The 27,755-nt window shown below is 35.8% G+C and overlaps 1 protein-coding gene across 1 annotated transcript; it reads right to left on the reverse strand.

The window, feature by feature from the left end:
• Positions 1-196: 196 nt before the first annotated feature.
• casq1a (calsequestrin 1a) lies at positions 197-27,743 on the reverse strand. The gene is made up of 11 exons (XM_065277097.1): positions 27,319-27,743; positions 19,404-19,497; positions 8,340-8,440; positions 8,069-8,180; positions 7,909-7,982; positions 6,229-6,359; positions 6,101-6,146; positions 4,196-4,250; positions 1,567-1,667; positions 1,394-1,468; positions 197-1,318 (listed from the first exon to the last, which is right to left on the reverse strand). The coding sequence occupies exons 1-11, from the start codon at positions 27,553-27,555 to the stop codon at positions 965-967; spliced, it is 1,380 nt and encodes a 459-aa protein (XP_065133169.1). The 5' UTR covers positions 27,556-27,743; the 3' UTR covers positions 197-964.
• Between the last annotated feature and the right edge of the window lie 12 nt (positions 27,744-27,755).

Here is a 27,755-nt window from a genome sequence, read left to right on the forward strand (position 1 = left end):
ATAATATCTGATGGAACGATTAAGCTTTTTTAATTTTAAATTAAGTAATCTTTATTATATTTAAATTATATTTAATCTATAATTATATATGATGATATAATATATTATAAGTATATTATATATGTAAACTTTAAATCTGCAAGTCTCAAATATGACACATTTGAAGATACATTTTAAAACTGTGATTTACACCACATAATTCCAATTCTTTTTTATTTAAAGACTTAAGATTAAAACCAAGTTGTCTTCATTAAAAAAAATAAAATATCAATGTTTTTCAGTAGAAAACGTTTGTGATTTACTGCACTTTTCAGACACAAAAGGAAGGCTGGACAATCCTTTTCTGTCCAATGTCAAATAGTCACATCCTGTCTTAACAAAGGAAGCTTTGACTAATGACCTGGAGGAAAAGCCTGCTTAGCACCTTTAGGACCTATCACAGTGGGACAAACAATCCATCCACATATTAGTACAAATAAACAATGAGACAGTAACAACAAATTTAACAGATGGATTTACACTTAAAATAATGTTGCTGCTCCCCCAGATAATCTGACATGTTTTGGTTGTACATGCGTGAAAGCGAGGCCTTCTTCCAGTTGTATTCATCCTGTATTTACTTGCCAATTACAGTATGTTCATAAAAAAGACAATGAAATGGATGGAAATTAAGGGAAAGCATTACACACCTGTTACTACTGATTTAGGCTTTTATAGATATTATTTGAATACCTAAAGTTGTTTAATAGGATGTGGCCTTTGGATAAAATGTGAAGTCAATGGGAGAAAAAATGATGCCATGTGGGAGCACAATGCTAGTCAATAGAGATGTGTGTAACAAGGTGACGTTTCAATGAAAATGGCATTTTTAAGGAATTTAGATGATGATGATTCGAACAGTGCAAATGCAAAAACTTTAGACTCAGTTTGGACAATACATAGTAACATGTATAAAGATAAGAGCTTAATCATCGTCGTCATCATCATCATCGTCATCATCATCATCGTCGTCGTCATCATCGTCATCGTCATCATCGTCGTCGTCGTCATCGTCGTCATCATCATCATCGTCGTCGTCGTCATCATCGTCGTCGTCATCATCATCATCGTCGTCGTCATCATCGTCGTCGTCGTCGTCATCATCATCATCGTCATCATCATCATCGTCGTCATCATCATCATCGTCATCATCATCATCATCATCATCGTCGTCATCAGGGTCGATTTTGTCATCTAGCACATCCTCCAGCCAGTCCTCAAGCTCTTTTGCAGAGGGCATGTCATCGTCATCATCCATCTCCAGCCAGATACTCTCAGCCTGCAGAAGATGGAACAGCTTAGTTGAGCAGCCCCAAAAACTTACTGTTGTGACTCAATCTCCTGTAAAACTCACATTATCAACCTCCACCACGCCAATCTGAGGTGAGGACAGATCGATGTCGAAGGTCTTCTCCCAATAGGGTACAAGCTGCAGGTCGCAGACACATTCTCATCATTACTCAATACTGATTTAAACATCTATATTCACAACAATAATGTTAACTGTGATAAAAGCCATAGGGATACCAGGGGGAAGTCATCAGGGTCTATCCAGACGATGCTCAGCTCAGGATTCTCTGTATTATCTTCTGCCACCTCCTTCAGAATATCAAGGAATTCAAAGCCATCTGAAAGAAGCCCAAGAACATATCAGATATGTGACAATTACAGCAGCATTGATGTATATATGATGCATCATTTAAAGTTCCTTTAAAGGCACAATATGTAGGATTTCACCTCTAGAGGTTGCATTTTCAAAACAAAGGCGAAGCTTAAAGGCATTATGAAGGAGAGCGGAACGATGCGAGGTGTTGTTTTTACCATTCAAATTAATGTTTTATCACCTAACGTTCTATCACATTATTTTATGCCATCGTAATGAATCAGCTGCAAGGCACAATAGCTATGGGCCCTATTTTAACGATCTAATCGCATTGTCTAAAGTGCACAGCGCAACGTCAAAATGGGCGTGTCCGAATCCACTTTTGCTAATTTAACGGGAAAAATGGTTTGTGCGCCGAGCGCATGGTCGTAAAGGATTGGTCCTATTTTTTAATGAGTAATGGGAGTATTATGGGCGTAAAGTGCAATAAACCAATGAGAGTTTCAGCTCTCATCCCCTTTAAAACCAGTTGCGCTGGTGCTATGTCTAATCCCTATTTAGATGACGGACTTTGTAAACTGGAAAACTAAGCGGAGGAAGAAGATCCCCAGTTTAAGAATAATGTTAAATAATTGTGTTGTTTTTCACTTAAAGGACAAGTTTGGTATTTTAGACTTAAATCCTTGTTTTCAGATTGTTTATGGTGAAATAGAATGGTTTTGACTGAAATTTTGACAATTTCTGCCCCGAGAATTTTGGGGGGGGTTGTGTTTCACCTCCCACCTTTACAATGGGTTTAATGGTGCACTGGAACAATCCTTCCTAAAATGCATTAAACTTTCGTTTACAAAGACGTGAAACTCACCGAGTGGTTAGGGGTGTTCACTGGTATGCTCACACAAATCGCTGCAAAAGACGCATTCCAACAGGTTTTATCGTAGTTTTTGCCAACTCCATTGACTTGTATTAGATGTGCTGTGAGGTACGGTATTACTCCGCGCCGGGAACTTTGTCTCTATTCTTGCAATTGGCAAAGGCGGATTAGCGCCCACCACCTGGGCTGGAGTGTCTATTATTCAAGCTCTAAGCGGAAGTATGTACGGGTGTGAGGCGTTTGGAAAAATAGGTTCACAAGTTAACAACGAATGCTTAAACAGCTGTTGGAAAGCATCTTTTGCAGCGATTTTTGTGTGAGCATATCAGTGAACACCCCTGACCACTCAGTGAGTTTCAAGTCTTTGTAAACGAAAGTTTAATGCATTTTAGGAAGGATTGTTCCAGTGCACCTATAAACCCATTGTAGAGGTCTGAGCTGAAACACAAACACCCGAAAATTCTCAGGGCAGCCGCATATGTCGAAATTTCAGTCAAAACCATTCTATTTCACCATAAACAATCTGAAAACAGGGCTTTAAGTGTAAAATACCGAACTTGTCCTTTAAATTGTTATTTTTTAATAAAACCTTTAAAACCCGTTTTCTTTTAGTCATGGAAGTAAAAATAGCAGGCTTTTAATTGCTTTAAATGTATGGCTATCCAATATCATCAAAAAATAATTTACAAGTTTTGTGCTCTAAAAATACTTTATTTGTAACAAACAGGAGATAAAGATTTTACAAACGGCTCTCCGCACGTTTCAGCACTTGGACAGCATCATGATTTTTTTTAATCATTACTTAAAAATGTTTCTCATCTCACCATATCCACAGGTACAGAGTCATCATATACAATAAATCCGTGAGGTAGCATTTAAAAAAACATTTAAAAACAAATGCATTTGTTTAAAGCAAAACATTTATTACCAGGCTGCAGGTGAAGCAGCTCTTTGCGCTTTCTAACGTCTCATAATTAGTCCTCATTTATGTCCAAGAGACTCAATAATAATCTTTTACATTAAATCCTTTAATCTTTCATATTTAAAAGCGTTTTTTTGCTGCTGACCATTCATGCATGTATAAGCAAACCTGCGTTGTCGTATGGTTTATAGGCGCATATTACTAATGCGCTCTTTAAATAACAAAAAAACATATTGCGTCATTGACTTTAGAAATTAGACCAGGTTTTTGTTGGTCAATGGCGTAGTCTATTTTAGTTGACTAAAAATTGTAACGCACCAACAATATGCCTGAACACACTTTGTTTTCAGACCAGAACACCGATGATCGCAAAAGGGGGCGCAAATGCATTTGCTATTTAAACAACGTGGCGCTAAACGTGAAAATGATAATTGCGCAGGGTGGAAACTAGCAAAAGACACTTGCTTCACGCATTGCGCTCAATTGCGCTGCATTGCGCTGGGTGTAAAATAGAGCCCTGTGTCTTTGATGTTGTATAACCACCACTTCCGCATTTGTCCACTCGTGTTACCATAGTTTCTACAAGCAGAAACCGAGGATAATGACAAAGGACAATCCATTATTTAAAATAGGAATTTCTCTGGATTTATAAATCCTTAATAAACTTTTTGAATAATATAAGTACACAACTGTATGAAATATATCACACTGTGCAAGTGGTTTTTGGATTAGAGTGCATACATTATGAAGTTTATACCTGGGTCACTCTCCTCTGCGAAAGCAATTATGTGTTCGCCATCAATAGCATCCTCCTGTGAGAAGAAAACAGTTAATGTCCACAAACAGAAATATCCTGTGCTCTACTGCCAGTATAATAACAGTGAACATACTACTTTAAATAATGAGGTCACAGTATTTTCACATTAAATAGTAACAACATAAACAAACGCCTTTCTTGGAACAAACGTAACTTCCGGTAAACCCCGTAAAGAATCAATAACAACATGTATGACAAGGTATTTGTCCCAGAGTTCAGTTTAGCCACTTGCCAGACCATTTAACAAACAGACACTGGAAGGTCTATCAAGATGCGAAACCGCGACAACGCACGTGCGTCCAATGAAACCGTATATATTTATAATAAGTCCCTAATAAGATTGTTCAAAAAGTGGATACATTTTCACTACACTACAGGCAAGTGAGCCTGGGTTGATTTTTCATATTTTACATTATAGCAGCATCCATCTATCCAGTCTGTCTGTAACACTCTGTTTTAGTGTCTCTTTAAAGCCATTTAAAGGGGCCATGTCACAGGACTTTTTTAAGATGTCGAATAAATCTTTGGTGTCCCCAGAGCACATAAAGTTTTAGCTCAAAATACCATATAAATAATTTATTATAGCATGTTAAAATTGCCACTTTGTAGGTTTGTACAAAAATGTGCCGTTTTAGATGTGTCTTTTAAAATATGAAAATGAGTGGATGAAGTGCAAACACTGATCACAATGATGGTGGTTTGTTGCAATCTCTCTCTTTCTCGCTGCACTAAAAGGCAGTGCTGTGGTTGGATAGTGCAGATTAAGGGGCGGTATTAAGATCTCCTTCTGACATCATAAGGAGAGCCAAATTTTAAAAACCTATTTTTCATGTGCTTGTGGTTTACCAAAACTAAGTTACTGGGTTGATCTTTTTCACATTTTCTAGGTTGATAGAAACAATGGAACCCCAATCATTGCACTTAAACAAAAAGTCAGATTTTCATGATATTGCCCCTTTAAACTCTTTAAAGCCCTCCTGTCTAAAATGCTCAGTATACTCTGATTGGTCAGACTGGCACTGTCTTGGTCAGTCTTGGTCACCCAATTTGGAAATGTTCAAGAGAATCAATCAGAATGAAATAATAGAAATGGAACATTCAAATATTTGCACACAATATCCATACAATACACAAAATAACGTGAATTATGATTTAAATGAGAGATACATGTACAGATGGATGTTGTAGTTCAATTGAGACATTTGTAGTTCTTACAGAGGGTTATGTTAAAGTCCCCCTGTAGTCGATAATTTGATCACTTTTAACTCTTTTTTGAGAATCATAATAGCATATGTAAAAGTTTTACATGTGACAGTAATTCCTTTATGCTTTAAAACAGCTTGAATGCAACTCTACACCCTTGCCTCAATTACGCAGATCTGTGAATATGCAAATTATTCCCTGCCTGTATTTAATTACACAGCTGGTACCATAGATATGAATATGCTAATTATTCCCACAGATGCTACATTCGGCAGTTTCAGATAACTGTTATACCGATAAAATGAAATGTATAATTTAAATGCACTGTATCACTTTGAATAAAAGTGTCTGCAAAAATTCTTAAATTTAAATTATTATTTTGGGGATAAAGATTACCAATACAGTACGGTCTTACAAATATCAAAAATATTTATAAAAAAATTACTTTAACTTATCAAATTAAGTTTAAGCAAAAATTTGAAGTTGTAGTAACTCATCTCTGGTCACAATTTAAAATAGTAAGTTAAAATGACGTATTTCCATTTTATTAAACATAAAAATTAAAGACAGCATCAGCAGTTTTGTACAGTATTGTTGCTTGCTTCACAGATATATCATGTGATTTGTAGTAGACCAACTTACCCAGATCTCGTACATGTTGTGTGGCTGCATTTTCCTCAGTGTTGGCCTGTGGAGATTTTTTCATTAACATAAATTCTTGATTTTATTTTTTAAATCAAAAGCATGTCTTGTCACACGAATGAACACACCTGTCATTCTCCTCAATGAAATCAACAATTTCTTCCTCACTGTAGGGTTTACCAGGAATGACAATGGGATCATCCATAAAGGGCTCGTAGAAGTCCACCTCATTCAACTTCAAGTCTAGAGCTTTAGCGATCTGCAAACAGGAAAATCTGCTTTAGAGAGCTTGTTTGTGAGCAGTGGAAGAAAAGACACTGAGCTGTATAAATATGTAATATGGATATACATGTGCTTTGATGAATCGATGACAACTACTTCATATTTAAACCACACTCTAAAAAATACCCCACAGATAATTTATTATATCATGTCCACAATGCCCCTACTTGGGTGGGATAAAAAATGTTTTTGTGTCTGTACCTTTAACCCTTGTGCATTGTTTAAATTCACTACCTTTTCGTGTTGTTCAGGATGAAAATATCCACTAAATTAAACGGTTGTAAAAATGTATCAGCAAACATTTTTGTCAATTCCTTTTGCATAAATCTGTTATTTTATGTTATAAAAACACAAAATGACTTATTTTAAATATATTTGAAAATAAGTAATTTTTTGTGTGTTTACCCAAATCATTTATGAACTTTGATAGAAGTTGATTAACTGATTTATGCAAAAACATAAAAAAAATTGATCTGATACATTAGCAGCAATTTTATTTAGTAAAGGAAAATCCAGTTCACATTCCCTTTTTATATTGAAAATCAGTCCTTTTGTGTGCTTTTTCCCCAAATCAGTGACACTACTTATAAACTTGGCAATGAAAGAGTTAAAATCATGGAATTTTTGCAAACATTTGCTAGTTTTGATCAGTACTGAGGTTGATTAACAGATTTATGCAAAAAAAAATGTGAAAAAAATTAATCCGATAAATTTTTACAGCAGTTTAATTTAGTGGCATTTTTTGGCCGCTAACAACACGTAAGGGTAGGAAATTTGCCCACGGTATACAATTTCAAAGCATTTTCTTAAAATATGTGTAAATATAAGATTTGTCACCAAAAATCATTCCATTTGCTGAAACACAGAGAAAGTTGTGGCCAAATTAAGACAAAAAAAATTGCAAAAATGGCCCCAACAACACATAAGGGTTAAAAAAGATCTGATAAATATGATCAAAGACTGAGACAATAGTATTTCACTTATGAAATACTGCAGTGTACAACTCACTGAGGACGAAAACTATGATAAAATAGGACTGTCAGTCAGTGGCCGTGGGCGGGGATTTATAAGTGTGACATCATCACATTGATAAGAGAATCAAAACTGCCTGCCTCATGAAATTGCTTTTGTTTAATGTGCATTAAAAAATGAGTGATTTGGATTTTTTTATTGTAGGGTTGTTGTGTTCATAAACTGCATTTATGGCCAAACACCTTGTAAAAGTAAATTTTGCATAAAAGGTGCCCTTTAACCTAAGTCGGTTTGTTTTAAACCGATTCCTGGACACAGGAAGTGTCCCCATAAACTTAAACAGCTAAAAAAACATGGTATTTTTTCTAGATTTAAGACAGGTTTTTGTGACATTGGGGTTAGGGACTGGGGTAGTTAAGGGGAATAGAACATAACAGTTTGTACAGTATAAAATGGATTGCGTCTATGGATTTGTCCCCATAAACCACATATGCCAACAATTGTGTGTGTGTGTGTGTGTGTGTGTATGCATGAATTAAGATCAGATCTTTTACCTTTGGACTAAAGGTGGCAAAGAACTTGATGTGTGGATGAAACTCCTCTGCTGCATCATCAAATGCATGAAAGTCTAAAACAATGAGAGCACGGTTGAACTTGAACTGTTATACTACTTTATTCTGTCATAGGAGAAAATGACTCATTACGAATACTTACGCTCAGAATTCTCACTCTTGAAGAAGCCCACCAGCTTGATGTCTTCCTCAATATTAAAGAAACCTCTCAACTCACGCATATTATCTAAAATCTCCACCGGATCATCAATGACCTAGGCAAAAGGGTCAGAAAAAGAAAGATAACACTATACACCCTGTATACACTGTCATGTAAGAGATATACAGAACAAGCAGGAGACAAGGAATGCCAGGAAATAAATTACGGATAACAAATAGCCTCAGGAATGAATTAGGTCTCACTTATTACGCACATCATAGATGAACTCCACCAGTGTGTCTGCAGCAAGCTCTCCATCATACTCAATGACCTCATCCTCAAAGAAGATATAGATACTGTCAGCCTCTTCAAGATCTGAAAACCACAAAGACATACATAAACTTTGGAAAATTCATGAATACATGAAGGTACGTTTTAAAATGTCCACCAGAGGTCATGCTTGTTCCTGTAGGCTACTGAATTCATTTTGACAACCAAAAAGGTGCATTAAAATATTTAAAAATCTGTGAGAAAGTACATTTTTAGTACTTCTAAAAATAACAACTAAGTGTACTTTATTGTGCTATTTGAGACCCCATTTATTTCAATACATTTTAGTATTACTGATATTTGGTACAGTATACCTATTCAAGTGTACTGAAGTACTATTGAAGTAGAATTATACTTTAAATAAGATTTTTTGTAGTGTATAATCTTTACACTGTATTTAGCACAAATAAATAACAATGTACTAGCGTACTTGGAATTTAAGTGTATTTTCAGTAGGCCTACAATCAAGATAACTTTTACATAAGATAAGTATGACCCAGTTTTACAGACAAGACTAAGCCAGGATTATTAAGTCATATGTAAATAAAGACATTTAAGTATCTAAATGTGACTTTACAAATGATTACTGCTGTGCATCTTGAAACAAAATTACACTGATATATGTAAGGAACATTTGGTAACGCTTTAGATTACAGCCCGGAAAGTACTGGGTAAGTACAGCGAATTTACAGCGTATGTTTCTGTAATTATAGTTTACTTATGAAGTACGTACGTGTAATTATAAGGGAACAATTTATAATATTTGGGGAATTAAGGGGTAACAACCAGGAAAAATACAAATAATATATGCAGTAAAGTACTGCGTAAGTACAGCGAATTTATAGCATACATTTCTGTAATTATAGTGTACTTATACAGTACATACATGTAATTTTAAGGGAACAATTAATAATATTTTCGGAACAAAGGGGTAACAAGTGCCACTTTAATTTACAGCCCGCAGATGTTGTATTTACTCTTTAACTACGTGAAACAAGGGGGTAACAAGTGCCACTTTAATTTACAGCCCGCAGATGTTGTATTTACTCTGTAACTACGTGAAACAAGGGGGTAACAAGTGCCACTTTAATTTACAGCCCGCAGATTCTGTACTTACTCTGTAACTACGTGAAACAAGGGGGTAAAACATTTCGACTTAGACTGTAACAACACAAAACAGTAACTACAGAAAATACACTCTTAGAAAGGATGTGTTAATTTTTTACACATCTTTGTGTGTTAAGTTTTTAACACATTATGTGTAATTTTAACACATTATATATCATTTTGTGTTGATTTTGTGTTAAAATATAACACAAGTTGTGTTAAAATATAACACAAAATTTGTTGTTTCCATAATAACACAGAGATGGGTGGATTTTGGGACAACGCATTTAGTGTGTCGTCCCAGAATCAACACTAATGTGTTGTTTTTAACACATTTGTTCTAAGAGTGTAGTTCTAGTTTTGCTTGCTTTGTTTTCACCAAAGTTGCCTTGCCTATTTTTAATTTTGCTTGATGACCCAACAAATTCCTGTACTCTTTTTCTTTCTTAAGGTAAGTAACCTTTATTGAAAATTCTAAATAAAATGTATCGTACTAATAAATAGCATAAACACATTAACTGAATTTTAAGTTTTGTTTAGTAATCTAAAATACTTACTGCATATATTATTTGTATTTTTCCTGGTTGTTACCCCTTTGTTCCCCAAATATTATAAATTGTTCCCTTGTAATTACACATACGTACTTCATAAGTATACTATAATTACAGAAACATACGCTGTAAATTCGCTGTACTTACGCAGTACTTCACTGCATATATTATTTGTATTTTTCCTGGTTGTTACCCCTTTATTCCCCAAATATTATAAATTGTTCCCTTATAATTACACGTACGTACTTCATAAGTAAACTATAATTACAGAAACATACGCTGTAAATTCGCTGTACTTACGTAGTACTTTCCGGGCTGTAATCTAAAGCGTTACCGAACATTTCACAGGTTTTGTTCTTAAAGGGACAAAATTCTTATTTTCCAGCTCTCCTAGAGTCAAACATTTGATTTTTACCATTTTGGAATCCATTAAACTTAGGGTGACCACCTGCTAATAAGCCCAAGGGGGGACAAGGGGTGTGTTTCCGAGGGACAATGTGGGACACTCCATAGCCCGGCGGTGCACCCAACCCACAGGCAGACTTATTGATAGTGGTTTACATGTTTAGCACATAACACCTTACACTGCACAAAAATTATTTTCTAGAAAAAGTTTCTTAGAATTTTTGTCTTGTTTTCAGTAAAAATATCTAAAAATTCTTAAATTAAGATGTTTTTTCCTGATGAGTGATTTTGTGCCCAAAACAAGCAAAAAATCCTGCCAATGGGGTAAGCAAAAAAATCTTGAACATTTTTCTTAAACACTAAATTCAAGAAAAATTTGCCTACCCCATTGGTAGATTTTTTGCTTGTTTTATGCACACATTTAGATAAAACTGAAAACAAGACAAAAATACTAAGATTTTTTTTCTTGAAAATCATGGCATATTAATAATGCCCTATTCCCCTAAACATGTGTAATTGCTGATGTATGCTCATGAATATAGGGCAACCAATGTGTATTTTTTTAAATAAAGATTCATAATATTTTGAACATTCAATTAACTGACAGATGCACTTCCACTTACGATTTACTTTAGCTATTTAATTTATTTTTCATTACAATTTATTCACTTTAAATAAATTATAATATAAAGTTATAGAATTAACAGGAATTGAAGTTGCTCAATAACACTAGCCTGGCTCCGCCCTCCTATGTGCTTCCGCTTAATTTTCATTTCGCTTTAGCAGTACGTCTGGGATGGCTCTATAGAGTTTCGTTTTCTCCTGCAAAAATCTGCAGGACCAATCAGCGAACAGATGGGGGTGGCTAAGAACGATGACGTTGAGGTCGTGCGTCAGTTTGAGTTGTAGTTCAGTAATGGCAGCGGAGAAAGACGTGAGAAAAGCTATTCGGTCCGTTGTTGCAAAACTGCCGAATATACAGAAGTTAAAGCCGGAGCAAGAACCAGGTTGGTAACTTTTGTTTGTCTGATTATTCTGACTTGATGTTTCCGGACGGTTTCGTTGCATGAACACATGTTAGCGATTGGCTTTGGCAGATCCTGAGTGACTCTGGGCAGATCCAATAGTTTTAAACTTCAACAATGGACCCTCCTTAACGGAAGTAACGCTTTGCAATGGAGCGTGGCCAGACTCTCTGTACAAATGAAATGAATGTACGAGAGTCTGGTTATACCAGGCTACAATAACACAGGAACAGTTAAAAAAGTCTTAAATCACAACTCCAGAGGTTCACGGAACGAGAAGGGGGAGGAAGGATGGTGAACTTGCATGTTAGTAAAGGCAGGCGCAGGAAAAAAACTGTTCAGTGTTCTGGAGACACATTTAGCCACAAAAATATCTTTCTTGTACCCACACCTTCTCTTTTTAATCGATGATGGCGGTGCAGAGTCAGACTCATTTCTCCATTTTTAGAAATGGAAAGCGCGCACCTAAAAGTTATGCACGTGCGTGGCTGCGTGCGGACTTCGCTGTCATGACAACAACGAAAAGTTGACAACAGCCTAGTCAGCAGTTCAGCTGAGGGGCAACAGTAGCGTGCGAGTGGCGAGTGAGCCTGAACTGTCAAGCAATGTTCGTTTGGCTGCATGGGGCTCAAGGATATAGAGCGACCAACTTTTTTTTGAGCAAGCATTGATTATGCATGACACGATCTCAATTTGCGGGACGCATGAATTGGGCTTCAAACGCTGTACGCACACGCGCTACGCGGGACGGGTGGTCACCCTAATTAAACTGATCTACGGGTCTGGCGGTACTTTTAGCATAATTTAGCATAAAGAGTTTCAATATTTTTCATAATTAAAACTTGACTTTTCTGTAGTTCTGAAACCGACGGTAAATTAAAAGTTGTGATTTTCTAGGCAGATATGGCTAGGAACTATACTCTCATTATGGCGTAATAATCAAGGACTGTGCTGCCGTGACATGGCTGCAGGAGGCGCAACGATATAACGTAGTTCCCGAAAATATGAAGATACTAAGGGAACTATTTTCGGCTGCTGCGTAATATCATTGTGCCTCCTGCAGCCATGATACGGCAGCAAAGTCCTTGATTATTGAGAGTATAGTTGCTATTCATTTTTGTCCTGTCTGATTCAAAGTCTTATGGCTGTAATCGCAATAATTCTGAAATTCTTACAAAGCTTACAAATGCAAATTATCATACAAAAATCAGTGCTGCGATTAAGCAGTTACAATGAAGTTCTTCAGAGCTACATGCATTGATAGGCAAATATCATTGCAAATATGGTGCCACAGTGATGTGACTTTGACTTGGCGTAGTGATATGGAACTGTAATGCGTGCGACGCACCTGGTCTACGATAGCCTGGTTAGCCAGACCTACATCAAGATGTAAGGTCTGGCAACTCTTCACACAAACGGCTCAATGCAAGGGGCGGGATATAAGGTTGTCCCTCAAAATGCCTCTGCACGCAATAGGATAGCGCTATGACGGATCAGAGCAACGAAGAAGGTGACGTAGTTACCGTAACCAGTCGGCAAAACTCCAAACACATCTTTCTTGCTTAAAAAGGACTTCAGTAGGGTTTATTTGCTCTTCTCTCAAAGAAAAACATAAGTCTAAGTCCTCCAGAGTCGCGGCCAAAGCCGCTTCAAAAGATAGCTGTTCGCCAGCAGCAGCAGCCATTCTCTGTTTTCAAGTAGGAACCGTTGCAGCTCTGTCGTCATCATGTTAAGCCCGCCCCACAGACGCTACACACGATGTGATTGGCCTGACCAAATTTTGGTTTTTGGACCGGTTAAGTGTATTGTGAGTGCCTAGACTAAACCCTGGCAGCAAATATATTTTGCGGCCGCTAGGGTGCGTCTAGATTTCTAGGCTAGGTCTACGAAGCATTTAACGTAAAATACCTCAGAGCAAGTTGTTTTCAGTTAAGACGTCTCAAAAATGCATTTTAATCTGGGACTATAGACTTAAGCCTTGTCTGCAAAACCGAGCCAAAAAAATTAAATAAAACATGAAACTGTATTGTTGCCACAAGCAAACATGCAGTAGATTCAAATCTAACTGTAAGTAAACAAAGAACAAACTTAGAAAAATGACCCTTGACCTTTGTTATAGTATCTCTTTGACTCGCCTATAGTAACAGACACTCACTTCTGGATTACATAACATATAAATAGCCTCCTACATTAGGTTGTGCAGTGAATAAATATATTATATTAACTGCACAAAATACATTGACACAAGCCACGTTTATCTTCATTATGTGATCAAATGTATTTTAGTTCATGGTCTCTAAGATGAGCCTATATCACACTGTAAAAAATGCTTGTGAAATCTACAGTAATTAACTGTGTTCATGCACAGCAAATAACTGTAATAAAGTTCACAGTGGATTACAGTGCATTCAGTGTGAAATCACAGTAGTGTTTTTAAACTGTAAAAATCACAGTAAAAAGGTATGTGCTGTAGAAAATCACAGTAAATAAAATATCCTGCAAAGATTCACAGTAACCAGCAATGTACTGTAGATACTCACAGTAACCAACATTGTACTGTAGATACTCACAGTAACCAACATTGTACTGTAGAGACTCACAGTAACCAACATTGTACTGTAGAGACTCACAGTAGGGGTGAGCAGGGGCGAAAGTACAATTTTTCAGAAAAACTTAATTTTAAAAGATAAAGTTTTAGACAGATATATTTTTGCTGTGATCAGTAACTCAAGTGTGGACTATGAATTCCAGGTGAAATTTTGGAAACAAAATGGCCTTAGACTCTGTCAGCAGGGACGAAAGTAACACATAGGTGGCTCAAAAGCAGAACAGAACAAGATAGATTTTTGTGTTACACTTGTTTTTAGTAAATAAACATGACTATGATCTTGTTTATATGTATTTTCGGTTAAATTTTGGTTTCATCAAATGTTTCTAAAGCAACCTGACAGTACAAACTTTAATTTTTGAAAAAAAAAACATTTTTAACAGTTTGAACACAATAAAATTAAATCAAATAAAAAAATATACATTTTCAACATAATGCAACAGTATTGGCAGTAGGAGAAGAGTAACAAGTGTTACTTTCATCCCGACAGGAACTCCTGACATTTAAACCCGATTGAGTTTTATTTTTAAAAACTCTGAGAAATCAAACTTCATGATGTGTTACAGCACATTTTACAGTAAATGTATTTAAGTCCAGTCAACAACAATTTTTGTTAGCAACATGCTGATGTCTAATCTTATTCAGGATACTCAAAATAAACTGAAGAAAATTATTTCTTCAATAATCTTTGTTGGGAATTCCTTTTTAAAGTATATTTATTATATTATATTTGAGTATTATGCTAGTAATGACAAATTAGATTTATTTTCTATTTCTTTAAAGGAGAAAGTCACTATGATTATTGTTTTGTCTACAATATGGTACACACAACATTCCATTAAATATGCTACCACACTGAAATAAATTGTAGGTTACACTTAATACTTATACAACTATAAATAAGTTTTCAACTATGTGAACCAACTTTCACTAATTTGCAACTATATCTCAACTAACTGTCTAACTGTCCTTAGAGTATTAGTAGACTGTTAGGGTTAGGGACGAGGTTAGGGTTAGTGGAATAAGTTGACATGCACCTGCAAAGATACTTATCACAATATCATCACAATAAAGTGTGAATAGATATTAAGCAGACAGTCTACTAATACGGTAAAGATTGGTAGGATAAATAGTTGCAAAGTTACTTATAATTAGTAAAATGTCTAAAGTGGACTATCGAAAAAAAGTGTTACCAAATTGTATTGGCTGACTCGTCATGTTGCTTTGAGTATAATTGGTTAATATGACTGTCATTCAGTAAACTGGCCAATGACTGCTATGTGAGCACTGGTTTAGTTTGAACAAACTAAGGGTGCATCCCAATTCAGGGTCTGGATCCTTTTAAGGCCGCGGACTTTGAAGGCAAGGCTCAATATTTGAAGGCAGCAGCCTCTAAACGCCACGGAGTGAAATGAAATGAGACGGTCTAGCCTACGGGGGCATCACTTGCTTTTCCCGCCCACTACGCTTGTCACTGGGAAACAAAAGCTGAGACCTATCAGACTTTTAAAAATAAATATGGTGGCAGATTTTTTTATTTTACTTTAGAAAATATTCAAACAAATTAGCGTCGCACACCTGAAGTCAATAGATGGGTGCGTAGGATAAGACGACAAAAAGTCTCAAAATATACAAAGAACAATTCCCGCACACTATCTGCTTGCTGAAAAAATGTATTTAATGAAAGTTGCGTTGCAACATTTCAATCAACTGATCTTCATCAGGCAACATGAAGAGCAACATGATCTTCATCAGTTGCCTGATGAAGATCAGTTGATCGAAACGTTGCAACGCAACTTTCATTAAATACATTTTTTTCAGCAAGCAGATAGTGTGCGGGAATTGTTCTTTGTATACTTTAGAAAATATAACACATTGATGCAGATTAAACTATCCAACAGTATGTAAAATTCACCAACCTTAGAAATATACAAAAGCAAAATGCAACACACAACATTGCAGCAATAATATTAATTTACATCACTTAAACATCATTTATAATAGTAAAACAGACACAAGGACCTTTAATTAGCAAAATATACAATTTTATTTAACTACAGTTTTGAATGTTTATTTCAAAATACCCAGACTTCATATTGAATTTTGGGATAGCCAAGGCTGTGAAGGATACATCTATGGATCCTCGGTAGGGCTGTAACGATTTATCGTGCAAATGCGCGTTTTCTCAATTAATGAATTTGCATGAATTACGGTGAAATGCCGCCACATCCAAAAGCCAGGGGGCGCTCTCGTGCAGAAACTAACTTTGTGCCACAGAAGAAGTAGGCTAGCATTGCAAACGCTGTTCCAGGAAATGTCTACAAGAATATTTATATTGCTGTTCTTCAAATAGTTTCAGGTATTTTCATGATAATAAAGAATATTTTGAATGATTATGATTTTTGATGCATAATCAGGCAGGTCTTTATAATGGGACAAGCTATAGCGTTACAGCCCTAACTCGGAATCAGTGGGGAAAAGGCCACAGTAAGAGGCTTTTATATGAATGAGCCTTCGAATTGTGACAGCCTTCGTCACAGCCCGGTGATGTCATTTGCCTTCAGATACGGCCTTGGAAGGCCACAGCCCCTGAATTGGGATGCACCCAGTATGTCAGTTTAAAGGGCGATTTATAGTCGTGCATAGGTCTGTAGCCTGTGCATAGCTCTGCGTAGCCTGACGCGCACCTCACAAAATTTTTAACAGCGCATCAGATCTACTGACGCGCGTCTATCTACAGCGCGTCAGATTGGTCCACCAGAACCCCTCCCCGTCAGGTAAAAAAAAATGTGTCATAGGTATTTCCGTTTGTGACGGTGAAAACAAAAATGAGCCAAGTTGAGGAGTGATTTAACTCAAACTGCATCAAAAGTCGATGTTTATTTACTTCCATCATTACTGGTCTTCTCAAATTATACACAACAAGTTGCTGTTTCTTCCTTCGTTTGTGGGTTAACTTGCTTAGCTTCTTCTTCTGTGACTTCTTTTGCTGCTAAAATATTTAATTTTAGAGAAAATACACATGGTAGGCTAATAGATACTTTAAACAGTATTACACTGAAATCATCTTGGCCATATGCTGGTGAGACATGAAAACACATAAGCCATCTGAATGGAGAGCAGTCCCATTAGAGTTTTACCAGTGGCTAAACCTGCACACAGGAAATAAAATTGCACAGTTTCATCAAAGTGAAGTGTGTATAAATAACTTAATAAATAACTTTTTTCACATATATGATACATAATCTATAGGAAAAGGTCTATTGTTTGGAGTCATGTTTTGGTGATTCACTTAAACATCTGATAACTAGTCCACTCAAAGCTGATATTATTTCGTACTTAAATGTCAATACAGGCACGTTTAATGTAAATTAAACAATAATGTGTTTAAGCATGTTGAAAAGAATTAAACATAAATTCTAACTTTTAGTAAATCTTGTAAATATGTTTATTCATACTGTAGGATCCAGTAGATTACTAGCAATTTAAATGAAAACAGCTTTTCAATCTCTTAACATTGTCTGTTGTGGTATGGTTTCACTGACCTTTTTGGGCATATTTTAATGTTACTTATACACTGTAAAATTAGGATTCTGAATTTAGAATCATTTTTAGAATCAATGGTTGTGTTGTGCACTAGAACTATTTATTTTGGAGTGAAAATATTGTAGACATAAATTTGTTTTGCATTTCAGTTATTATACTTCACAGTAATATTGTGTTTAATAAAAATTGGAGGAAACTTGAAGTGTACTTTTGATTTATAATTAATGATTTTGTTTTATTTACAGATTGTACTGAATTATATTTAGATATTTTTAGATTGTAACAAAAGTTTAAGATGTTTTAAGATACATTTCTTGGGAATTCATACTTTTTCATCCAAATTAAAATGTTATTTTACAAATGTTAGCATGCATTTATTGAATGTATTTGACTGTAAAAAAAATTTTTTAATTTAGTACATATCTGTGAAATAGTAGCATTTTCCCTCAAATCAGAAAACTTATTGTATTGTTTTGTAATTTAGCATATTTAAATTATATAATTAACGTTGTGACATGATCACACAAGATACATGTTTTACCACTCATTATATTGTGACTTATGTATATTTGAGTTTAAATTAGTTTTATATGTTTTCTTAGCCATTTTATCCTTTTGCTATTTTATGTGTGTATGTCTTTTATTTTGCTTCGTCTGCCTGTCATGTGAGGGGTCACATGACATGGAACTTTGTATAAAAGGAAGGAGCAGGAGCACATGGTTAGCTGACGCTATAGCTAAAACAAGCGGTTGCTGGGTTGTGGAGTTTGTGTATTTGGGCTTACCTGTCCAGTTACGTTTTATGGACTTTGGATATCACTTTCTTGGATTTTATATACACAGTGGAAACTTTGCACATTTGGACTTTTAACACGCTTGGACTTTTATATTGTTTTAGATTTGCTTTTTTGTATTTCCTTCTTTTAACAGTCTTGAGTTTTTAAATAATTGTAACTCAACCTTTAAGGCTGGCCGTTACAACTTTATTTTAACATTGATGAATGTTTACAGAAAATAACTAACCAATCGAATGCTGTAGGGAAAACCAAAATGAACTATATATTAAAAACATATAATCTCTGCTTAGTTACTTGTCAATGACTGCCAGTAAATTACTGTGGAAAAAAATCACAGTAGTTACCTGGCGGCCATTGACAATAGTAATTTACTGTAGAAAAGAAATCACAGTAGTTAACTGGCAGCCATTGACAAGTAACTTACTGTGGAAAAGAAATCACAGTATTTAACTGGCAGCCATTGACAAGTAACTTACTGTACGGAAAAATCACAGTAGTTAACTGGCAGCAATTGACAAGTAACTTACTGTACGGAAAAATCACAGTAGTTAACTGGCAGCAATTGACAAGTAACTTACTGTACGGAAAAATCACAGTAGTTAACTGGCAGCAATTGACAAGTAACTTACTTTACGGAAAAATCACAGTAGTTAACTGGCAGCCATTGACAAGTAACTTACAGTACGGCTAAATCGCAGTATTTAACTGGCAGCAATTGACAAGTAACTTACTATAGAAAAAAAACACAGTAGTTAACTGGCAGCAATTGACAAGTAACTTACTGTGCTTTTTCTAAAGTAAGTTACTTGTCAATTGCTGCCAGTTAATTACTGTGAATTTCACAATATGTTTTTTACAGTGCAATGTTTGACAATTATTTCATGCATAATCATCCACAAACATGTGACCCATTTTTTGGGGGGTCGTGATCCAGGTGTTTAAAAGAGGTTTGTTTTGGCATGGACATACCAAGTTTCTTTGCAACAGCACTGTCTTTCTTCTCATCGAGAAGGCCGATGCCAATGTCCTCATCGTCCAGGTCCTCCAGGACTTGAGCAGCAAGCTGTCAGACAAAACATACTGCTTTCAACTTTTATGCCTTTTTGTTATTTAATTGTTGGACTGTATTAAATTGGAAACTCATTTTTACATCTGTAAACCCTTCAAATGCAGTGCAAACATCATCCTGTTAGACATGAACAGTCACAACACATTTTGTTTTTCTGCCGTGCAGATATTTCAGGCCATGTTGTAAGAACTGTAGACAGTGTTCCTTCAGTCTTACATCCATAAAAGCCCGTCATCAAGAGCGCTGCTCCTGCACTTTCTAAATCGGTGTGAAACTTGACCCATATGATGGACGGCTGCCTCCACCAATCGCAGCGCTTCATAAGAAGAGGTTGGCATGGAGAAATGCTCTGCCTGCTCGGCTGGAGTCTCTGAGTGTCTGAGTCGCTGAAAGGCGCACACAACCATACACACTTTTCTCAAGACCGAATAAACTCACGTCTTTAACTTAATATAAATACACAAAGTTTGCAACTATAATCATTAAATGTATCATTATTTAAATAATTCAATCCCTTCCGAAAGGAGTTCATTCAAAGGTTATGGACAGATACAGTTTGATGTCTGGCATGTTGTGGAAGTTGGAGCTCTTTTATGAAATCAGTTGTGTTGTCTGTTTCATGAGTTGAAGATCATTGTTTGATTGAAGTTAAACATTTTAGTGTCTCTGATACAATAATGGTCAGAGTCTGGTGTTTTCTTTTACATTTCAGGGTTTTTGTGCTATAAATGAATGCAACATAAGCTACTAGCATCTAATAGGAAGGTGCGTGCGATATCTATCTGTTAAACAAATCTTAAGCTAAACTCAGCTAAAGGCTTATAGCCAAATGGACCCCATCTATATAAGGTAACCTGGAAGAAGTCATGAGTCAACAGGAGTGGACCTTTGCAATGAAACTAAAGTGGAGAGTCTGACAAATAAGAATATTAAAATAATTATTTGCCACGCTGATCAGCAACATGTTGACCTTCCTATGCAGGACTCTCCGGGAAATGTCAAAGAAAACATTGTAATATGAGTCTAATGGGACAATTTTTGTTTAGTATTCACATGAGGTGCTATTGTTAATTTAGCAGAGGTTCTTAAGGGTTCAGTTTCCTGCAGACTTAAGAGTCCAAACTGGAAAGTTACAGACAGGTGAGTTTCAGAGCTAAACTCTTTAGGAAAGTGAATCTCAAGGATCACTTCAAAATATGAACCTTGGATAGAGTATGGCCATTAGTCAAAGATTGACATAAATTTAAATGTTAGCTATATTAGTGTAAAAGTTGTAAAATGTAACGATTAATAAAATCGAATCACTTATAGACCCACTTGGTATTTTTTGCCAAATGTCAATCTTTTTTTCTTTGGTTAAGGTGTTCAAACAGGAAACTAGTTGCAGACGCCATACAAGTGTTTTTATATGGGCAGAAAGCAGATGAACTGTATTATAGCAGTCTCAGCTATGACAGCAGAAGGATCTATTATTAGTGCTACTGCTGAGACCAACCAGGACTATTTTGGCAAGGCGGCGGTGACGTTCAGTTCCAAGGATCCGCTGACAGGTACAGTAATGCACCCAGCGTCTTCTCAGTCGACACTGCAGATTTCATGCTTAATCCTCCTGTACTCCCATCTGTTCTGAGAGCAGCCAGAAACTGTTATAAGAGTTGTTATAACTCTTGTAGCATTACATCAGCACTGGACTACTGCGGGTTCAGCAGCACATACACAATACCCACAGCTGCTGGGGTAATAAATAACCAATTAGTTTGTTTATATTACAATTGAGCTATTTTTATGTAATGATAGGCCTATCAAGGGCTGGGGCTCTGAAATACATTGAAACTGCTTAATCGCAGCACTGATTTTTGTATGATATGTACATTTGTAAGAATTTCAAAATTATTGCGATTACGGCCATAAGACTTTGAATCAGACAGGAGAAAAATCATCTCGCTGGGCACCTTTTCTGTTCATACAGAGTACAACTCTTATCTTCCTAATATTGTACATTTTGATAAGGGTACATCAAAAAACCTGAAGAAATTAAAAATGTATAAAATGTTGTTCTATCAAATCCATAAAATCTAATTATTTATTATAAATATGTAAAGAGGACATGTAAGACTTTTTTAAGATGTAAAATAAATCTTTGGTGTCCCCAGAGTGCATATGTGAAGTTTTAGCTCAAAATATCATATATTAAAGCATGTTAAAATTGCCACTTTGTTAGTGTGAGCAAAAATGTGCCGTTTTCGGTTGTGTCCTTTTAAATGCAAATGAGCTGATCTCTGCACTAAAATGGCAGTGCCGTGGTTGGATAGTGCAGATTAAGGGGCGGTATTATCCCCTTCTGACATCAAAAGGGAGCCAAATTTTTCCACATGCTTGCAGAGACTGGTTTACCAAAACAAAGTCACTGGGTTGTTCATTTTCTAGGTTAATCAGAGAACTGAGGACCCAATTATAGCACTTAAACATGAAAAAGACAGATTTTCTTGAAATGTCCCCTTTAAAGGAATAGTCTATCCATTTTCCATATTAAACTATGTTATTAACTTAACTAAGAAGAGTTGATACATCCCTCTATCATCTGTGTGCGTGCACGTAAGCGCTGGGGCTGCGACACTTCGATAGCATTTAGCTTAGCCCCATTCATTCAATGCTGCCATTTAGAGATAAAGTTAGAAGTGACCAAACACATCAACGTTTTTCCTATTTAAGACGAGTAGTTATACGAGCAAGTTTGGTGGTACAAAATAAAACGTAGCGCTTTTCTGAGCGTATTTAAAAGAGGAACTATATTGTATGGCGGAACAGCACTTTTGGGAGTACTTCAACTCGCCTGAAAAATCCGCTCCCCTTCTCCCTCTCATAATGGGAGAGGGAGAGTGTTACTGCGCCTAGTCGAAGTACTCCCAAAAGTGCTATTCTGCCATACAATGTAGTTACCCTTTTAAATCTGTGATGTGTTTGGTCACTTCTAACTTTATCTCTGTTTGATACCATTGAATGAATGGGGCTAAGCTAAATGCTATTAAAGTGTCGCCGCGCGCCACAGTGCTTACGTACACGCCCTAAGATGATAGAGTTCTTAGTTACTCTTCTTAGTTAAGGTAATAACATAGTTTAATATGGAAAATGGATAGACTATACCTTTAAGGATTTTTAGGAATTTTTTCTGGGTCTGTGATCCTAAAACAATAGCCAACACAAACTCAGATGCACTTTTGAGTCCATCCTACAAAATACGGGCAATCTAAATCTAAAAACATTAAAATCATCCCAGCTAATTTCTGAAGTATGCTAAATAAATCAATATCTCTAAAGAGGGTTGCGCTCTGAGACACACTGCTGTATCCAGAATACTGTAAAAAGTGAAAGTTGAATCTACTGAAATTACTTCAATTGGTAACACTTAAAAATGGAAGTTTTATCAGCTTAAATGTTCTCACTTCAAGTGAAAATTTTAAGTTGAAAAACCTTTGGAAAAACAATTCAGTTGGTACACTGTAAAAAGTTAAAAGATGCTCTGCTTAAAAAACATACTTCAACTAACAAAAGACATATATGACATTGGAGTAAAAAAAATCTAAAGTTTAGTTTCATGTGCTCACATGAAATTTTCATGTGTTCACGCAAAACCTTTATGTGCAGATTTTTTTTTTACTTTAGTTTTGCGTGCTCACATGAAACTATTGCGTGCCAACATAAAATGTGATTTTTTTTCAACTTAAATCTACGGAGCCCCTAAGGAGACATGGAGCAAAAATAAATGAAGTTTAGTTTCACTTGTGCATGCGCAAACTATCACATGCGATATCACATGCGATAGTTTCACATTTCATGTGAGCACGCGAAACTAAACGCGATAGTTTCAGGTGAGCAAGCGATAGTTTCACGTGCACACGTGAAAATAAACTTCATTTAATTTTTGCTCCATGTCTCCTTAGGGGCTCCGTTGATTTTTAGTTGAAAAAAATTCACATTTTTTAGGTATTAGCAATTGAAGTCATTTTTAAGTTAATCCAACTTTTACTTTTTACAGAAATTAAGCTTTATCAATCTTAACTTTTAACTTAAATTAAGTTGAAAAAATCTGTTTTAGCTGTTACTAATTGAAGACATTTTTAAATTAATAAAATCTTATCAATCTTAACTTTTTAACTTTCACTTTTTAAAGTAAAGGTGATAACATGTTGGTGTAATCTGTTGACCACATGTAATTATTGTTTCTTAAGAGAGTTCAGGGAGATGATAGTAATATTTCGTGCCTTGTTCACATGACAGCTGATGTTTGCTGATACTTCACAAGCTTCTATAAATCCACATCTGCTGTATTTATGTATGATTTAACTGTAGTTCTGCACAACATGGGGTAATTTTTAACCCAGCATGTGTTATATCCAATATTTACCCATTATGGTTTAAAAATAACCCAGCCATTTTTAAGGGCCAGATTTATTTAACTGAGCAAATAAGCGTTAGAGCGCAAATCTAAAAAAGCCATAATGACCTATGCAATTTACTAAGAGCAGCACAAATTAGTTCAGGTTCGCAAATAAGCAGAGCTGATGAGGTGCTAGTGATCTACTAACGCCTGATGCGCTTGAGTTCAGCACCACAGACATCGCAGCGAAAAATTTGGGATATGAAATCTCAGCTTACAAAGCCATAATACACTGAAAAGAACAAACATGAAGGGTTAAGAGGTTTTGAAATGCCTGGTATTGTGTGACTTATCATAGTAACTTCTTTTATTTCATCCTGCAAATAAAAAATAGCATGGCTTGGCAAACAATATTTTTTAATAATATGTTCCTCTGGCATTCCAAATAAACGGTTACATGTTAAAAAAAATCCTCTGCCTTGTACCAAGCGCTCTCTGATCTCTGTGACAATATCAGCCATTTCAAGCTCAATATACCAGTAATATCACACACGCAAACATTAGTAAATCACGTTGCATAAATCTTTTAAATATTCTCCTCCCATAGATTTTGCGTTTTGTAAAAAAAAACTGAACAGGCTAAAATTCTTCGCCCTGCCGACTGGTTTCCACCATTGGGCCAATGGATGGTTAAATTTGTCCCTTACAGTTTGAAAGGGAAACTCTTAGAAATGCTTATGTCGCAAAAAAACTAGACCACAGCGCCAATGATCCACTGCGCGTCTTTAGTAAATCCCAACAGTCGGAATTTAATGCAAAAATGGTGATTTGCGCTTGGGGAAGTGGTTAGTAAATCTGGACTGTAGAGTGTATGCTTTTTTGTCGGCTAAATTAATAAATGCAAATGTATATAATTGCAGATGTTGTTTAAGAAATTTGTCATTAATGCCTATAATAATCCGACTTGACCTATGAGCCTAGTACACTGGCATTACAAGTATACTGTTTACAAAGAGACTTTGCTACAAAGTCTATTAGTAAACGATGACAGGTAACTTTTCAAAAACAGGTTTGTTCTACTTAGGAATAGCTTTAATCTATTGCAAGAGAATGTACAATAGATTAAAGTAAGGAACAAGTTTTGTACACTGTCAGAAAATGGGTCACAACATGTTTTTGCTAGCTGTCACTGGGGTGATACCATTTAAAAAAAGTACAATTTTTCACCTAAAGAGTTCATATCTCAGAAACTGGGAAACAATTTCCTGAAGTGAAAAGATCTCTATCCCTTTGACCTAATGTGTGTCAGTATGCACTGCATTAGATATTAAATATTTTTAACCATTAAATTATGGGGTTAAACAACTATGCTTTTATTGTCTTATGACCAAACAAAGAAAAACAACACAATAGCAATAAATTACTTTGTTTTATAGGCACCATTCACTTCCACAGAGGTGAACAGTACTTAAGTATTATAATTTCCATTTTTCAAGCATCTGTACTTTATCAGAGTGTTTGTTTTTGGAAAAATTTGACTTCACACATTTTAAAGCATAGAATCACATTATTCCTTTGTATTACATATTGGGGTGGTTTCTCGGACAGGGATTAGACTAGTCCTAGACTAAAATAAATGTAAGAGCTGTCCAAACTGAAAACAACCTACACTGACATATCTTAAAATACATCAGTGCCCTTTGTTTTGCCTCAAAAAAAGTATTTTTCTTAATAAGGAATGTTTGTTAAAACTAGTTATAGTTTACTTAAGGTAGTCCTGGCTTAAGCTAATCCCTGTTCGGGAAACCACCCCTATCAAATGTATTTAATAACATTAAATTTGTAATTACTTTTTTACTAAAAACTATTTTTTAATTGTAATTATAAAAATTTCTTAATTTTATTTAATTAATAATTGAAGTACTTTGTACTTAAGTAAAGATTAGAAAGTACTGAATATTTAATGTACTTAAATATTAAATGTAAAACAAAAACTTGTATTTATGAAATTGGAGTAAAATTATTATATTATGCTTTGAAATGTATGTTTTCCAAAGAAAAATACTAATAAAATATGAATACTTGAAAAATGTAAAATACTTCACTGTCCACCTCTGCACTTCCATAGTATTAGTTTTTCCTACTATTGAAGTGAATGGTGCCCCTGATCTGTTTGGTTAAAATATATTCCTTTGTGTTTAGCAGAACAAATAAATGTATACAGGTTTGAAACAACTTGAGGTTAAGTAAATGATGCATTTTTATTATTTTGTGAACTATCCTTTTAATTATGTATTTACTTATGGGATAGAAAAGCATACCGAAAAATGTTAGTTGAAGTAGGAGACCATGCAGGTATTTTTCACATACTGATTTTTGCATATTGAGGTTTTGGATATTCTACACCTTTCACATAATGATTTTCATATACTATATTATAGGGGCGTAGGCATATTCGGATGCATTGGGAGGTGCATCAGCACTTTTCTGTACTTAGATGCCATAGTCTACAGTGTTGACATCACTGATGTGACATGTCCTGCATTCCCCTGATCTGACTGAACTTACTTTTCTTCTCATTCAGAAAACCACGAAAAGATCGGTATTGTTAATTAATTGTTTTCCAAAAAGGTCAAATAAGTTAAGCTGCAGTCAACAGAGTCATTACTGTTTAAGCCACTTGCAGGTTAACACACACCAGCTTACTTCATTTTGGTCAAGTTCAAGTGTTTGCAGTTATAATTGGCATTACTAACAACTTTTCATAAACCATAAACACTGTGTCTTTAAGCCACTTGTGTCCTATGTAGACATGGTGTAAGAGCAAAAAGGAAGTCTATAAATAACTATCCAGATCTTCCCATTGAGCTTAACTTGCCTGTTCACAAAGTCAGCAAACCTGCACCATCATACTGCTATGCTTCTTGAGAGTCCTTCACGTTTTGATTCTTTTCCCTCACTCAGTCCCTGTCAAGCACCAAACTATCTTGATCAGATTGGTGGCAATAACTTTCCCCAGACAAAACTAAATCTGGAGGCGATGCCAAGCAAATCAATGCAACAGCTAGAGGATAAAATCACAAAGCCTAACGAATGACTGTAAATACAACCGTGCAACACCAATACTTAATTATATCTGGTTTTAAAAACTACTTGTCAGGTGTACATCCATCTTGCTCCGATAAAAATAATGTACAACATTCCACCTATTAGGACACTATGATTGGGACACTTGTTACCTTGTGTGCATCTTGTGTGTTACTATAGATCATTCTGACACATTTTGACTTTCCTGAATGCCATGCAGACGTCCACTGGGAAGGATCTTCATTACTATCCATGGTTTTTTAATATTCCACTGTTATACGAAAACTAGGTGCTACCAATAACTACCCCTCCACTTTTCCCCAGATCGGCCAATTCTGGGTCAAACCCACCTCAAGGGCAAGCTCCTCAATCTGAAACTGTTTCTGGGCTGCTTTGCTGGATCCAACGTGCTCATGGTAGTACACCACCATCACGTCATATTTCTTCATCACAGACTTGTAATTCTTGGAGTTAAGGTCGTGAACGCGGTCCTTTCCATCGTACTCAGGGAAGTCCATACCTTTCTGGCCCCATGACAGTTGCCCGAAGGTCAGAAGGAACCCGAGGAACACCAGGTTCCACTTCATGATTCAATGCTTAAGTAGGGAGATGTATTAAACTCCAATGAATTTTTAAAACAACTTGACTAGTTACTTCATAAAATTAAATCGGAAAGGACCTATGATCCCCGCCACCCAGAACAGACAAGACCAAGTCCTGAGGCCCCTGTGTGAAACCCCTACACGCGGCTAAAAGAGAAGAGTAGTGGGGTCGAGGGACATTTAGG

This window comes from Paramisgurnus dabryanus, chromosome 6 (genome assembly GCF_030506205.2).
Source record: "Paramisgurnus dabryanus chromosome 6, PD_genome_1.1, whole genome shotgun sequence".
In the NCBI taxonomy this organism is placed as follows: Eukaryota; Metazoa; Chordata; class Actinopteri; order Cypriniformes; family Cobitidae; genus Paramisgurnus; species Paramisgurnus dabryanus.